The sequence below is a fragment of the Pollachius pollachius genome (assembly GCF_949987615.1).
Source record: "Pollachius pollachius genome assembly, chromosome: 19".
Taxonomy (NCBI): domain Eukaryota; kingdom Metazoa; phylum Chordata; class Actinopteri; order Gadiformes; family Gadidae; genus Pollachius; species Pollachius pollachius.
The window spans coordinates 1634533-1651526 of NC_136952.1; the positions used below are offsets into that span (position 1 = coordinate 1634533).

General features: G+C 49.8%; 1 protein-coding gene across 3 annotated transcripts in view; it reads left to right on the plus strand.

Annotated features, from left to right (window-relative positions):
• LOC307090514 (C-Jun-amino-terminal kinase-interacting protein 4-like) overlaps positions 1–16994 on the plus strand; it is a 48131-nt gene that overhangs the window by 5251 nt on the left and 25886 nt on the right. For all 3 annotated transcript variants that reach the window (XM_079757198.1, XM_079757199.1, XM_079757200.1), the window contains exons 2-5: positions 5302–5422; positions 8722–8792; positions 10427–10521; positions 15231–15381. In XM_079757198.1, the coding sequence (XP_079613324.1) occupies positions 5302–5422; positions 8722–8792; positions 10427–10521; positions 15231–15381 (438 nt within the window). The remainder of the gene's footprint in view (positions 1–5301; positions 5423–8721; positions 8793–10426; positions 10522–15230; positions 15382–16994) is intronic.

Consider the following 16994-nt stretch of genomic DNA (forward strand, 5'->3'; position numbering starts at 1 on the left):
TCAAGATTTTCTTAGAATCAGTTATTACATACACATGTGCGTGCGTGCGTGCGCACGCACACACACACACACACACACACACACACACACACACACACACACACACACACACACACACACACACACACACACACACACACACACACACACACACACACAGGCCCCACTACAGCTTGGGTCCAATAATTCCCCAGATTTGGCCCCGGTGGCCTTCTGATCTCTGCCTCCTACGACTCCCAACACAGCGCTAAAAACCATGAAACACGCAGAGTGTCTCTCTCACACTCAATGAAGTGCCAATAGAGAGAGAGAGAGAGAGTGTGTGTGTGAGGGGGTGAGTGTGTGTGTTGGGTCGGGGGGGGGGGACAATGGGAGCGTTATTTACCAGTCGAAGGGGAAGCGAGGAGGCAAGAAACACTAGTTCTCTGGATCCCTATCATATGCGTGTCCCATGTCATGTGATAAAGCACAAGGTGTGTGTGTGTGTGTGTGTGTGTGTGTGTGTGTGTGTGTGTGTGTGTGTGTGTGTTAAAATAGTCCACTCTTTATAAGCTGAAATGGAAAGCGTGTTTTGAAGACAAGCCATTTAGATTGAAGCTGCGTGTGTTTGGAAAGTCTTTCTCTTCCTCTATGGTCAGACCGTGTGTTTCCTTTAATCCAGTTGATGTACAGTCTGACCCTATGACATGTATGTGTTGCTAGTTGAAGGCCTCTGGCACTGATGCGGAGGGTCTCTTAATTCTGTTAACAAACATACACAGACTTCTGTCTGTCGCAATGCTGATGCTCTTAGTCGACTTACATGACAACACGCACGCACAAGCACACACACACACACCCCTCCACAGGCCATCCCTACATTGATGGATTCATTTGTTTTGATTAACAACCTCAACACAGTAACGTGTGTGTGATATTTCACAAAGCACAGAGTGCAGAGCTCTGGGATATTTGAATCCATCCCGTAAACAAAGTCAAACATGCAGAAGTCCTTTGTAGTTATTTTTAATCTGATGAATATCTTAAAATGCTGACGACCTATGTTCTAGTCTGCAGCCTCCTCTCATCCTCCCTCCCTAATGCCTCCCGATCTCAGACGTTTGCCCCCATACCCCCGAAGACACCCAGGGCTTCTAGATGCTATGTTGTCATTGTTCTCAATGGGATCCAAGCTTTGGCCCTCTGCTGTAGTGCTACTGAGGGTCTCTTTCTGCTGCCCTGAGCACCTCAGGTTCTCTGGAGGAACGCCCCCAGCGCCTGACTAAGTTTAGGTGTAGATATTCTAGGATTGTAGGTTTAGGTGTAGATGTTTTCGGTCTAGGTGTGTAGCTGTTATAGGTTTAGGTATAGATGTTGTAGGGTCGTAGGTTTAGGTGTAGATGTTGTAGGTTTAGGTGTAGATGTTGTAGGTTTAGTTCAGGTGTAGATGTTGTAGGTTTAGGTGTAGAAGTTGTAGGTTCAGGTGTAGATGTTGTATGGTCGTAGGTTTAGGTGTATATGTTGTAGGTTTAGGTGTATATGTTCCAGTGTTGTAGGTTTAGGTGTAGATGTCTCAGGGTTGTAGGTTTAGGTGTAGATGTCTCAGGGTTGTAGGTTTAGGTGTAGGTAGACGTAACAGTTCTCTGGTTGATGTGCAACAGTGAGAAGGCGTTCTACTCTGCCTGTCTCCAGGCCACAGAGCACCTCACACTCTGCAGCCCCTAGAAGTGTTTGGTGTGACCAGCACCACGAGTCCTGTGTGATGTCTGCCGAAAGAATGGAGCCCTTGTGTCTCTGTGAGAACCTGAAGGAGGGCGGGGGGGGGGGGGGGGTCAGTCACCTGAGCTTACAGCTGGCCTGCCATCCCCGGCCTGCAGGCCCACCGGCTGCTGATCTACGGCCCCCATGACTTAACCCCGTGGACGGCAGAAACCGCCATTTATTCGTCCTGTTCGTGGTCATCAGACGGCCGAGCCGTCGTAGTGTGGATAAACACATTTAGCCTCTCTGCGTTACTGGGGTATATAGGGTATACTGAGATGAACAGACGTTACTCTGTAGTATATTGGGTATACTCTGATGAACAGACGTTGCTCTGTAGTATATTGGGTATACTGTGATGAACAGACGTTACTCTGTAGTATATAGGGTATACTGAGATGAGCAGACGTTACTCTAGTATATTGGGCATACTCTGATGAACAGCTGTTACTCTGTGGTATATAGGGTATACTGAGATGAGCAGACGTTACTCTGGTATATAGGGTATGCTGAGATGAGCAGACGTTACTCTGTAGTATATAGGGTATACTGAGATGAGCAGACGTTACTCTGTAGTATATTGGGCATACTCTGATGAACAGACGTTACTCTGGTATATAGGGTATACTGAGATGAGCAGACGTTACTCTGTAGTATACTGGGTATACTCTGATGAACAGACGTTACTCTGGTATATAGGGTATACTGAGATGACTCTTGACATGTTTATGGTCAACACAGGCAAATGGCACTGCAGCATACCACTCATACATCAACAGGTGTATCTCAGGATAGGTAGGTTCTTTTAGACCGCAATAGAATTACTGCCTCTAGTGGTCCGATATCAGTATACCACTCTACAACAGTTAGATTAAGCCTGATAAATGTAGTGCCATCGGCTGTCTGTCGTGGGGTCAATAAAGCAGCTGTTTACTGGGGAGTGCAGTGTGCATTGGTTGGATGCCAAAAATTCAGCCCTCATTCTAGGTCAATGATTTTGATATATTTCTCATAATGTAATTTATTTCTTTGTTTGGTTATAAACTTGGTGGCTAGTTAATCTCCATTGGTTTTGTGAAGACCCACTGACAGTTTAATTTAATTTAAGAGTTATGAAGGATTTAATTTAATACGTTTTGGTAACTGTGGGGGCGGCCATTTAATTCCCGTCCTTTGAGCTGAATACTAATACAATATCGTTTTCCGCTGTTGTTTGCAAAGAATCTCAACCAATGGTCGTCCACAACGTGACATCTACAGCTTTGTAACGGTTGAACGTAAACGATTGTTTTTATAGTGTACGGTGCGACACACAAACAGTTCCCCAATTGCAGTTCCCTCCTGTGATCAGAGTTCCTAGGGTGTAGAGATGGATAGAGTACATTTACATCAGAGCATTTAGCAGATGCTTTTATCCAAAGCGACTCAATAAGTCCATTTGTCAGAAGAAAGATCAACAACAATATATCTCTGTGGGTACAGTAAGGATGTTCATAGAGCCAAGTGGCAAGCACTAACCATCACTAGGTTAACCCATTCCCCGTATACAACAAAGATAACTAGGATAAGATGCTACACAATGCCAAGTACTATTTTTAAGTGTAAGGAGTAGTACATAGCAGTACTGACCAGCAGCCAGTATTGTCATTTGTTTAATTAAATTGAATGTGTGTCGGCCAGTTCTACTCCAGTAAGCAGTCAATAATGCATCATAAAAATGGCGCTGGAAACAAAGTTTAACAAATGTTTGTTGCGAGGACGTGCCCTCAAACGCCACCGCATGAGACGGGCGGGGTTGACGATCAGTCCTGGGCCCTGCAGCGTTGAACCAACACCTTCTGACCCGGAGGAGGAACCCGCGGCGCCTCCGTGAAGGAAACCTTTCTGCAGCGGCCGCCTGCCGAAGAGCCCTCGAGCAAAGCGTCAAGAACTGCAAAGCTTGACCTTTTTAACCCGACTCCTGAAAATAATGTCTCTCTGCTGGGGCTTCTGAAGCAGCTTCCTCCCGTGGTACTGAGGCTGCTCATGTGAGCTGGTTTGTTGTTGTTTTGAATGAATATCTTTGTTCATATCGCCCCAAGGTCTGCCGCTCTTTATAGCACCGGGTTCAACCAACCATAATACGCTTTTCCACTGGGAGAGTGGGTCCGAAACATACTGGCCCAACACAATCTTTACTGGCCCTCACTTAAGTTATGATTACATAAGCATGTCTTTTGTCACTCGACATGTTTAATATTGTGTTCAACCCAACTCTCAGGAAGGGAAGCGTTGTGTTTTTGTCTGTTATTTGTGCTGAAGTGTCGACACTAGAAGCTGCAACAACACACTTCACTGCTGAATGAAGAGGGCTGCAGGTCAGGGGAGGAGGGCTGGCCAGACACTGCCTTGGCTGACTCACACACACACACACACACACACACACACACACACACACACACACACACACACGTGTTGGTACAAGGACTATAATTCTTGACTAATAAAATAATATTGTGGATTATATGACACACACGCGCTGTCACACACTTATGCAAACCTTGCATAAGTAACACGCCGGAGAGAGCAGTGCATATAGCCTCATGACAGCTGCTGCAGAGGGGAGCAGCTTCTGGAACAAACCATTTCCCTCAGCGACCACTGGACTGTACCACATGTCTGCATACAATTGTTCTTTGGGAAACCACCGAGAACACATGGGACCCACGCTGAGAGAATGAGAGACTCACTGTCTATCACTAGGAGAGAAATGACCGTAAACCGGCCTTCTGTGGTCGGGGATGAGGTTACTGTTGGCTGCCCTTATTTAACTTCAGGCTGGACGTGTGTGTGTGTGTGTGTGTGTGTGTGTGTGTGTGTGTGTGTGTGTGTATGTGTGTGTGTCTGTGTGTGTGTGTGTGTGTGTGTGACCATTTTAGAGAGTTGCTAATGAAGTTATTGTCTAACTCAGTTTCCACACACTGACTATTTTCCAACATGAGGGACACACACACACACACACACACACACCAAGAGGCGCGCCCTGGCCACCTGTTGACTGCGGCGTGGTATTGAATGACACCCACAATAGAGGTGGACCTTTCGGTGTCAGTGTGATGAGCAGAACCATCTCACACACCCTGCATTATGCCCCGCTGAACAGTACAGCGTCTCCGTCCGTCCCCGTCTCGGTCTCACGTACCCGCCTCAGTAAGTCTGTTAACGGTTCTCACCGAGGAGAGCCCAGGGTCAGAGGGGTTGGACTGATGATAGAAAGAGGAAGTGACCTATTTGGGTGTCGCGCAGGTGCGTCACATTCTCCCCTCTCGTCACGCTATAAATCACCCCGTTGAGTTCACATGTTGCGCACGAAAGACGGAGAACGCTCTCTCCCTCTCCAGAGGTACATTGTCCTGGAGGTCTCAGACAGGGTTTAATGCCTGCTCTCTCTCTCCTCTGCAGAGGTACATTGTCCTGGAGGTCTCAGACAGGGTTTAATGCCTGCTCTCTCTCTCCTCTGCAGAGGTACATTGTCCTGGAGGTCTCAACAGGGTTTAATGCCTGCTCCTCTCTCCTCTGCAGAGGTACATTGTCCTGGAGGACTCCCAGGATGGAGAAAAGAAGGAGCTGCAGAGTCGTCTGGTGTTGCTGGAGTCTCACACGCGTCAGATGGACCTGAAGGCCAGGAACTACGCAGACCAGAGTAAGTCCCCCCCCCCCCCCCCCCGACTCAGCCTACACACTCATCCATTCACACACTCACCCACTCACTCACTCATATGTTTCCAATCCATTCAGCCTATTGTGTTCCAAAGTTAACATGTTGGTAAGGTCAACATGTTGGCAAGCAAAGGCCAATAGTGAATGCAAGGTATTTTTTTATTTTTTGCATTAAACCGTTGTTGAACCAGGTCAAATTCTCATTGAGATCAACATCTCTTTTTCAAGAGAGACCTGGCAAACACTGCAGCATAAAACCAACTAACTTCAGCTTCACACAAACACATGGAGCCCCTTAAGGCCTGAGGCCCTTAAGGACGCCACCACTGTGGCGTCCACGCAAGGGGTCCGTGTTCATTTCGCTGGTTGAGCGTTGTGATGGGTTCATGCGGACTGCAAGTGGTCTGGGTGCAGATGCTCTCGTTTTGAAACGTCTCTTGCATCGATGTGTGACTGTGGTTGCAGGCCTCTTGGCAATAGAGAGAAGTCCAGATTAATATAGTGATGGCGTGCGTGGTGTGTCTCCAGACCAACACTCTGGTGGAAGACAGCCAGTGCCCTCAACACTCCCCCAAACCAGCAGGGCTGGCTGAGCAGCACTGCCAGTGTTGGCAGGCCTCACGTGCCAGGCCGTATCAGTGCCTCTGCCTCCCTCCCCCTCCGAGGCTGATGTGGTTTACCGGCCTCTAACAGCCGTGAAACCTGGACGTCCCACCAGCCCAGGTTCCCATCTCCTCCCGCCACACTTAGGCCAGAACGCGCTAGGTTCCAGCTGGGAGGGCGGACAGACGTCAGAGACACCTGAGAGAGACCCCAGTGAAAGGCAAGAGGAGTCACTCTAGACCAACACGTTGAGAGGGCCGTGGGACTTGATATGAGGACTATAGTACTTGACTTATAACCATAATAGTGTGGATTATATGAGCACGTCTTTCTGAACACGCGAGGCTGGGGGTGAGCTGGAGTGAGTTGAAGTTAGGGCTGGGCGATTAATCGAATTTTGATGGCAATTTCGATTATAGCGTCAAACGATCACAAAACTAATATCAAGTTTTCTTTTTTTTTTCATAAAATGTTTTATCGAAAGTGCAGAACAGCTGGATACATATCTGTACATTATTTTAGATTTGAACATTTTCTATTTGACCATTTTGTGGCGAAATTTCAAAGTTTTCAGTTACAAAGGGTTTTTTGGGAGAGACATGCTGAGTAAATACATCATCTTTTCAAACTCTAAAATAATTGTTTGAATAATCGTGTTTTCAGTATTGACCAAAATAAGCTTGCCTATGTTTTTCCCATAACCGAGCGGCCCTAGTTGAAGACTCCCGCCGGGGTAATGTGTGATGCTTTACAGAGTCTTCACCACTAAACCCACATGATGTGAGTGTGACTCCACAGCGCACGGCCGCGTGTGACTGCCTGCTCTGTCTCATCCGCCGAGCAAAGCACACACAGAGCTCCACAGAAACCGTTGCATTTCTCAGCGGTTTCAATTTCTTTTACTTTTTTTATGCGGGGGTTTGTTTCCTCATTCGCTCTGGGTTTTTGTGAAAAGGTTTTTTAAATAGTGTTTTGCAGAAGTGGCGCACATGTGTGATAGCTCAGGGGCGATTGTGCTCCGCTGGGTGGCGGATAAACATGATCGGGACCGCGGAAATCTCAACCCTCACTCAAAACGTGGCTCGTAATAGTCTGGTTATATTCTGTCATTTTCAAGATAAACACCCATTATATTCTCTGTCATGTTAAACGCACATTATATTCACTCTGTCATGTTCATGTTAAACAGACATTATATTCTCTTTCATGTTCATGTTATACCCACATAATTATTCTCTGTCAGGTTCCTGTTGAACCCACATTATATTCTCTGTCATATTCATGTTATCCCACATTATATTCTGTTTGTCAGGTTCATGTTGAACACACGTTATATTCTCTGCGTCATGTTCATCCCACCAGAGCTTTAGAGAATGCGTATGTCTGCGTTGTTGCATGTAAACACGGCACAAAGCTTCATAAGTCGTGGCCTCATCCACGAGTGACTAAGCAGATTAATACAAAAACATGAAAACGAGAGACTTGGCGACAGCTCAGTGCTGACATAAAATAAGCTCTCAGTACTTAATACTTGGTTCTTAACTGCTAAGCCCCTCTCCTGTCCTGGTGCCTAACCCAATTAGTTTTACCTATAACCCAGATTCTCAGCATAAACATGCAATGCCTATATTCATTAGATTGAGTCCAAAATCCTCAGGAGTACATTTATTAATGTGTGTGCTTAACGCTCGCTCTGCTCGTGTGTTGAATGCTATTCTCGAGTCTCGAGTCCCGACAAACGGGTCTAAAATGACTTTTCTTTCCCTCCCATCTTCTCCACCTGTTGATATCCAGGTCAATTGACACACATGGTTAGCTTGAGTTTAGCTTCTGTCACAGTCCAGTAGCTCTGACACCATGTTGCCCAATCGCTAAAGTGATGGTTACACACAGGGTGCTATAGTATGGATGCTGTGTGTTAAAGTGACGGATAAAGATGTCATTGTGGGGACCTGTGTTTCGCCCCTGTGCAATTTGGTTTTATTCATGAGTGATAATGTAAAAATGAGGTCTTCGGGTTATTCCCCATTTAATTAGACTGGGCCCTACACACACAGACAGACACACACACACACAGACACAGACTTACAGACAGACAGACAGACAGACAGGCCTCTCCTCTATGGCGAGAGTGGCCGATAGCATTTGGAAGATGTAATGCATTACCGGGGGGATGGAGGGCTACCTAGGTGAGTAGTGGTTGCCACTCTTATTAAGGTCTAATTTCTTTGTTTAATTACTTTTTCTTGAGCCATTGTTTGGTTTGAACTGTTGCACAGCGGCGTGAGGGCCTGTGGTTCTCAGTCTGGTTATCTGGGGAGGGCTTTTATTGTAGCACTGAGGACCCCTAGTGGACCTGAACGTGTATTACAGCAGGTAGAAAGCGGCCACAGCAACTCGAATTCTAAGGAAGGAATTGTTGATTTGATTATCATTTAAACCTGAGCAATCGTTTGACCATAAATAAAGGAACCGTTTTGTTGTCAATGCTTTCATCAGAGAAAATTTCATGATGGTCATACCTCCATAATCATACAATGTATTTTATGCTAGATGTCCATTTTGCTCTCTGGTTACTTAATTCCTTTTCAATGTGATTTGCTTTCAGTGTTTTTAAATTGTTGTTTACTATTCTCTGTCTCTCTCTCTCCCTCCCTCTCCCCCCCCTCTTTCTTCCAGTTAACAGACTAGAAGAGAGGGAAGCCGAGTTAAAGAAGGAGTTTACATCCCTCCATCAGAGACACACAGAGGTACGCTGGGAAGAAACGCATATTTGTCCATATCTCCCAAAATGTTCTGGAAGAAAGTTTCCTGCCACTTGAACAATATTTCTACAGTAATTAAAAAATGTAGTTACTTGAATCGGTTTCATTAAATAGAATTGCGTGAGGTTTAAAGTTAATGTGATTTTGTTATGTGCTCAATTTGTGTCATGATTGTATCATAATGTAAGTCTTAAATGTATTAACATCATATATTTATTTTATATATAATAAATTCATATCTACCTGCCTTTTACATCATGAAATGGTTGCACCACAGGTAGAGAATATAACCTCAAACAAGCTAAAAATATCCAAGACTGTTTGGAGGTCTGCTTGAGACCGGTCACATGCACACTGGACTGAGGCTCATAGCCAATCAGGATGGGCCTGTCACATGCACACTGAGCTACAGAGCCAATCAGGATGGGCCTGTCACATGCACACTGAGCTACAGAGCCAATCAGGTTGGGCCTGTCACATGCACACTGAGCTACATAGCCAATCAGGATGGGCCTATCACATGCACACTGAGCTACATAGCCAATTAGGATGGGCCTATCACATGCACACTGGACTGAGGCTCATAGCCAATCAGGATGGGCCTGTCACATGCACACTGAGCTACATAGCCAATCAAGGTTGGCCTATCACATGCACACTGGACTGAGGCTCATAGCCAATCAGGATGGGCCTGTCACATGCACACTGAGCTACATAGCCAATCAGGATGGGCCTGTCACATGCACACTGGACTGAGGCTCATAGCCAATCAGGATGGGCCTGTCACATGCACACTGAGCTACAGAGCCAATCAGGTTGGGCCTGTCACATGCACACTGAGCTACATAGCCAATCAGGATGGGCCTATCACATGCACACTGAGCTACATAGCCAATCAGGATGGGCCTATCACATGCACACTGGACTGAGGCTCATAGCCAATCAGGATGGGCCTGTCACATGCACACTGAGCTACATAGCCAATCAGGGTGGGCCTATCACATGCACACTGGACTGAGGTTCATAGCCAATCAGGATGGGCCTGTCACATGCACACTGAGCTACATAGCCAATCAGGATGGGCCTGTCACATGCACACTGGACTGAGGCTCATAGCCAATCAGGATGGGCCTGTCACATGCACACTGAGCTACAGAGCCAATCAGGATGGGCCTGTCACATGCACACTGAGCTACAGAGCCAATCAGGTTGGGCCTGTCACATGCACACTGGACTGAGGTTCATAGCCAATCAGGAGGGGCCTGTCACATGCACACTGAGCTACAGAGCCAATCGGGTTGGGCCTGTCACATGCACACTGTGGTACATAGCCAATGAGGACGTGTCTGTCCCAGCTGTTCCCAAAACACACACAGCTAAGGCGTCACAACCAGAGGCTCAAATGCAGGCCGTTGAGTGAAAATAAACAAGAGTACATTTCCATGTGTCCGGTAATCGATCGCCATAACATTTAACGTGAAGATTAATTCTCCTCTGTACGTACCACACCCACCACACACTACGACAGCCCTTACTAGTCGTTCCCGATCCCTGACTAGCCTTTTGGGAATGTGTTTGGATGGTGTTTTATCTGTGCGACCCCCTGTGTCCTGTGACAGATGATCCACAGCTACATGGAGCACCTGGAGCGAACTAAACACCACGCCACGGCCCTCACCCCCAGCGACCCCCCCGACGCTGGGCCCAGAGCACGGTGAGAACCCCCCCCCAGACCCACCAGAACCAGAACCCTAACCCTGACCATCAGAACCACGTCACCCCCACCCTGACCAGAACCACGTCACCCCCACCCTGACCAGAACCACGTCAACCCCACCCTGAGCAGAACCACGTCAACCCCACCCTGACCAGAACCACGTCACCCCCACCCTGACCAGAACCACGTCAAACCCACCCTGACCAGAACCACGTCACCCCCACCCTGACCAGAACCACCCTCACCAGAACCACGTCACCCCCACCCTGACCAGAACCACGTCACCCCCACCCTGACCAGAACCACCCTCACCAGAACCACGTCACCCCCACCCTGACCAGAACCACGTCACCCCCACCCTGACCAGAACCACGTCACCCCCACCCTGACCATCAGAACCACGTCACCCCCACCCTGACCATCAGAACCACGTCAACCCAACCCTGACCAGAACCACGTCAACCCAACCCTGACCAGAACCACCCTCACCAGAACCACGTCACCCCCACCCTGACCAGAACCACGTCAACCCCACCCTGACCAGAACCACGTCACCCCCACCCTGACCTTCCAGATAACACACTGAAACCAGGTGCTCCAACCCAGTGATATCCTTAGTGAGAGGCTGTTTGTAGAGAGAGGCTGTGTGAGTAGGCTCGGTGTGAGTGCTGTTCTTGGCTCCGTCCCTTCCCCTCTTTGGGCGGAAGTCGGCCAAGAGCGGCTGCTCTGAGCTCTGAGGTCCTGAGTGGTACGAGGAAACGACCAGGATGTGAACGCAGTCCAGGCCGGTGATACTACGGCTAGTGCTTTGGCCGTGTGAACTTCAGTTGTTGGCATGGTGTGAATGACTTACCGAAATGTGGCTATATTTAACGGAACATTTTCTGATTCCTCTGCGCCCCACGACGGCCACAGTGAGAGGAGCTCTGACCAGTTCAGTTCTGCCCTGGGCAGACTCTATCCTCTATAGTTTATAGCCAGGCAGTCTGGCCCCTGGGGGACGGGGGGGGGGCCTTTGTGGTGGTACTGAAGCCCGGTGCCTCCCCAGCACCCAGCTCTTTGTAACCTCTCCGTTCTCCTCCCTGGCCTCTGACTGGCTGCCAGCTAACTGGCGACCACACGGGCCAACCCACACCTCAGAGTGGGCCTCCCGTATCGCAGCCAATCAGAGCGGCCGATCGGGCCTGCCTCAGCATCTGTGAGCGACTGTGTGTGAGAGGGAGAGAGAGAGAGAGAGAGAGAGAGAGAGAGAGACAAAGGGAGAAGAAGGGAGGGAGGGAGGGAGGAGAGGGGGTTCCCGTCAGAGAGCCAGAGAGTTCTAGACCCCACGGTGAAACCAGCGCAGTCACAGCTACCCAGGCCTAGCGGGAACACAGTTAGACAACAGCGGGATCACCTTGGCTACCGGAACACGCTACTGTCCCTCAGGAGAGGAGGAAGAGGAGGAGGGGAAGGAGGAAGAGGAGGAGGAGGAAGAAAAGGAGGGGGAGGAAGAGGAAGAAGAGTTAGGAGTGCATGCGGGTGCTCATGTTTGTGTACCTCTGCTCCTCTGATCCGTGAAACAGCCGCTGGGATTAGTCCTGTTGTGACTGCTGCTGGAGCTGCACTCAGCCAACATCACTCTCCCTCCCGCTGTCTCTCTCCCTCCCGCTGTCTCTCTCCCTCCCGCTGTCTCTCTCCCTCCCTCCGTCTCTCTCCCTCCCTCTGTCTCTCTCCCTCCCACGCTCTCTCTCCGTCTAAATCCGTCTCCCTCGCGCTCTCTCTTCCTGCCGAGCGCTGTTTACCTCCGACGTCCACCGCGGTGGTCTCTCTCGCTCTCTCGCTCCCTCCCGGAGGACTTCTGACGGGTCGGGGCCGGCGACGTTCCCACCAGCGCTCCCTCGTCTTCCTCCTCTCGACCGGAGAGCCAGCATCCCTTGCTTTCCTTCTTCCGGGGTCTTCTCGGTCTGCACAACGCTGAGAGAACGACACTGCCCGAAGAGCAACCGACTCCGGCTCCCGTCGTCGTGACAACCCCCCGCATCCCTCTTTCCTCCCGCGGCTCCGACCCCCTTTGGGACCCCCCCGCCCCCCGCCGGGCCATGCCCTGGGGGTAGGAGGACATGAACCCCGGGTGCATGCTGCTGCTGGTGTTCGGCTTCGTGGGGGGCGCGGTGGTGGTGAACTCGGCCGTGCTGGTCTCCCTCTCGGTGCTGCTGCTGGTGCACTACTCGGTGTCCACGGGGGGGCTGCCCGCCCTGCCGCCCATACCCCGGCCCTGCAGGTACCGCCCGGCGCGCGTGGATGGGGGGGGTGGGGGGTGGGGGGTGTTGTTGTTGTTGTTGTTGTTGTTGACGTGGCCATGTGACCTCAGAACAAGCAGTTGTAGGCGACGCCATCATCTGGCGTCCGAGAGCGAGACGATTGGTCGACAGACTGCTGCCCACATCCCTGTGAGCCTGTCTCTGTTCCACGCTGTGTGTGTGTGTGTGTGTGTGTGTCTGTGTGTGTGTGTGTGTGTGTGTGTGTGTGTGTGTGAGGCATGTGTCGTCAGCTCGTCTGAGACTGCAGACAATAAGTAGGTCGAGGTGGGCAGAGAGAGAGAGAGAGAGAGAGAGAGAGAGAGAATATACACGACACCCCCTGCGACGCGGCAGGACAGCACTGCGTCCTGCTACCTAATCGGTGACGTCGCAGCACGCTCTCTGCTTCCTGTTTGTGTTATGAAACCGTTGGTAAACAGGCTGTACTTATGTAGCGCTGTTCAAACCGGTGGCCACTGCCTAACTCTCACCTATTAATGCACACGTTCACACACCGGCGGCGGAGTCCGCCAGGCAGGGCGACAGCCAGCGGGTCAGGAGCAGTCAGGGCGAGGCGTCTCGCTCAGGGACACCTCGACACTCATAGGAGGAGCCGGGGATCGAACCAGCAACCATCCTGTTACCAGCCGACCTGCTCTACCTCCCGAGCCACATGCCGCCCGGTCGTATCGACTCTAACCCTGCCCATTACAGAGCAAACTACGCAGCACCGAGCCAAACAATAAAACACTGCCCTGCCTGTGACCTCTGGGCCCTGGACGCTATTGTCTCTCACTGGCTCTCAGTGCCACCACCACTGGCTCTGTCACAGCTGCAACGAGGCTTCTCACGCCACCGGCTTCTCTACCGTGGTAGACTTAATGCCTGCTCTGTTATTAATGTTTTCATCAGAATACCGATGGGTTTGTAAAACGAACGATTTGAGGGACCTTAAATGTAATGATCTCCTGATCTGCTGCGACCTGTCCCGGAGGCGATGGACACCTGGTCTTTTTGGGGGCGGGGGAGCGAGTTTATTAACGCCACAATGCCGCTCCCCATCGGGACAGTCACCCTCACGTCTTTAGTCATAGGGCGAGGAAGTCCTGGTTGTTCTGCCTGCTCTTCCACTCTCCATGGCCAATTGGAGTAATACTGATTGGTGTTCTGATAGATCTATTTCCTGTTGTCATGTGTGCAGAATCCAAACTTTTGCTCAAGACATGAAATTCCCTGAGCATGGGCCCACTGACACAAAGGGGATGTTTCACACACTATGAATCTCACTCGCACCTTTTTAACGTAAGTATTAAGTATTAGTAAGTATTTACTAGGGCTGTCAAGCGATTAAAAAAATTCATAGAATTAACTACAGGCTCTCTGATTAATTAATCTAAATTAATCTCATACTTTTTTTTTTTACATTTTTCCGAGAAAGTATTTCAAAATAAATTTAATTTTATAATTACATTTATTTAATTTAATTTTAAAGTAAATTATGGCAGATGACGAGTGATTCAATGAATAATAGACATAATAGACTTTAAAGTTCAATGCCTCTTTTATTTAAAACATATCTTTCATTAACATACGGTGCATTTTAAGATCAAATTAATAATAATTATAATAATTTCCATCTCACTCAAGATCCAATGCATCTCAGTCGAGTGTTGCTTGACGAGGCTGGCTGCTAGCGCCAGCTTCAGGGGCGGTGGCAGCTCGTACCTGCCAGCTTCCAACCAAATGTTTTGCGTTGAGGTGATATTTAAGGGTTGATGAACTCCGGTGATAGGAAAAATCCTTACTACAGAGATTGCAGTTAACGGTGTTCCTATCTACAGTTCCGTCTGGGAGTTTAAACTTGAACTTGTCGTTCACGGGGCCGAGCAGCGTCTCGCACCGGGTCAAAGAGGCACTATAGAAGCGTGATTAATCTGCGTTAATTTTTTTAACGCGTTATTTTTTCTGAGATTAATCAATCGAAATGAACGCGTTGATTTGACAGTCCTAGTATTTGCGTGTGGTTCAGTGATGACTGCTTGGAGGGGGAGCTGGGCGTTTGGACCCCCCAGCAGGCTGACCTGTGGTGACGTTCTGTCCAGCCCTCGGCCACCATGTTGTCCCCTGGAGCAGGAACCAACACGTCAGCCTGGAACACTCCCTGTGAGGAGGGATCAAAGGATCTGTAGCGCAAGGAACCATTCATCCCCCCCACTCAGTGGCGACACCAGCCCACGCAGAGGGAAGCCCCCCCACCCACACCATTCAGGAGCCCGACTGCGCTGGGGGAGGGGGATCAACGTCAGCGTGGAAGAACCGTGTGTCTTCTGGGATTGGGATTCTTTTAAGCAACCTATCTAAAGCCGTTGGCTGAAGTGTATTCCTCTCTCCCTTTGTGTGTGTGTGTGTGTGTGTGTGTCTCAGGAAAGAGAGGCCCATCTCCGGGGGTATATTCCCGCTTCCGGGAACTGACAGCGTGACCTCTGACCTCCAGAGGGACGTCCCCGAGTCTCCGTCCCAACCCTGGAGGTTCACTGGGCAGAGCCAGCAGCCCCGCTGCAACGCCAGCCTGCAGGTACACACACACACACACACACACACACACACACACACACACACACACACACACACACACACACACACACACACACACACACACACACACACACAGACACAGACACACACACACACATAGACACACTCACACACAGAGACACACACACAGAGACACACACAGACACAAACACACACACACACACACACACACACACATACACAGAAAGAGACACACACACAGACACAGACACACACACAGAAAGAGACACACACACACACATAGACAGACACAGACACACACACACACACATAGACACAGACACACACGCGCACACACAGAGAGAGACACACACACACACAGGATGTTAATGGGATGGGCCATCGACCCATGACCCACCTCAACCCCCTCTCTGGGGCCCTGGGTAACGGTGACATCATGGCCCACCCCCCCCCCCCCCCCCCAGGTTCCTGGGTAACGGTGACATCATGGGATAGTTTCACCCGGGCCTCTGGTGTATAGTGTGATACAAATGGACCGGCTGAATGCCAGGGGAGAGGCAGCCAAAGAGTGTGTGTGTGTGTGTGTGTGTGTGTGTGTGTGTGTGTGTGTGTGTGTGTGTGTGTGTGTGTGTGTGTGTGTGTGTGTGTGTGTGTGTGTGTGTGGGTTGGTTCAGGGACACAGTGTTTTCACATCGTTGTTGTTGGACTCCGTCGTTGCTCGCAGCCCTCTGCTGCTGAATATTAACGAGTTGTCGGGATAACGTTGCACCGTACCGTACGGAGAAGACAGGAACACAAGCCTGGATTACAGTGGGGACCAGCCAATAGGATGTCTCCTCAGGGCTGCCGCCACAAGGCCACTGGGCTGTCTGTCACCTCCTCATTCTGTACAGGTTCCTCCCTTCCCTCTATTGAGATTCTTGTTGCCGAGTCCGACTCGTGCACACACACGCAGGCTTTCACAGCCAACCTCATGGTTGTAACCAGGCTAGCTCGCAGCGATGGAGTCGATAGTGTTGCCTTTGTCTCTCGCACTCTGACTTGACATTTTCCAAAGATTTACAGCCAGCGATCGCTCTCATTGTCTGATCCACACAGTGCTCCTACTGTCTCTCTCTCTCTCTCTCTCTCTCTCTCTCTGGAGGCACTGTGTGTGCATGTGCGAGCAGGCATGTGCGTGGAGGAAGAATTATAAGAGCGATGATGAACGACTTGCATCCAATTTTCTTGTGCTACTATGGCAACAACAAGAGAACTGTCACCTGCAGGAGAGAGGGAGAGAGAGAGGGAGACTCTCCTCCATCGCGCCATTTGAATCCATGTCTTGAAGCAGTTTTTTGAAACATAGTTAGCATTAGCTTTAAGCTACACGTCTCGCCTCGTCTGTTGTTTCCTGGAGGTGGTTCATCACGGACATGGCGCGCGGTACAGTTTTAATCAAATGTACTATTTATAGGACAGGAGGTTCCGAAGTCCCACCATAATCCGATTAAAGAGGGCCTGAAAGGGCAGCTGACTGCGGTGTGAGCCAGGTTACCCTACCTCCTAATGACTCCCAAAGTGAAGCACCGCTGTTAGATGATGAAAGGCTCCGCTGGCGGGCCGAAGGCCTCCCTCCATGAATCCCATCAT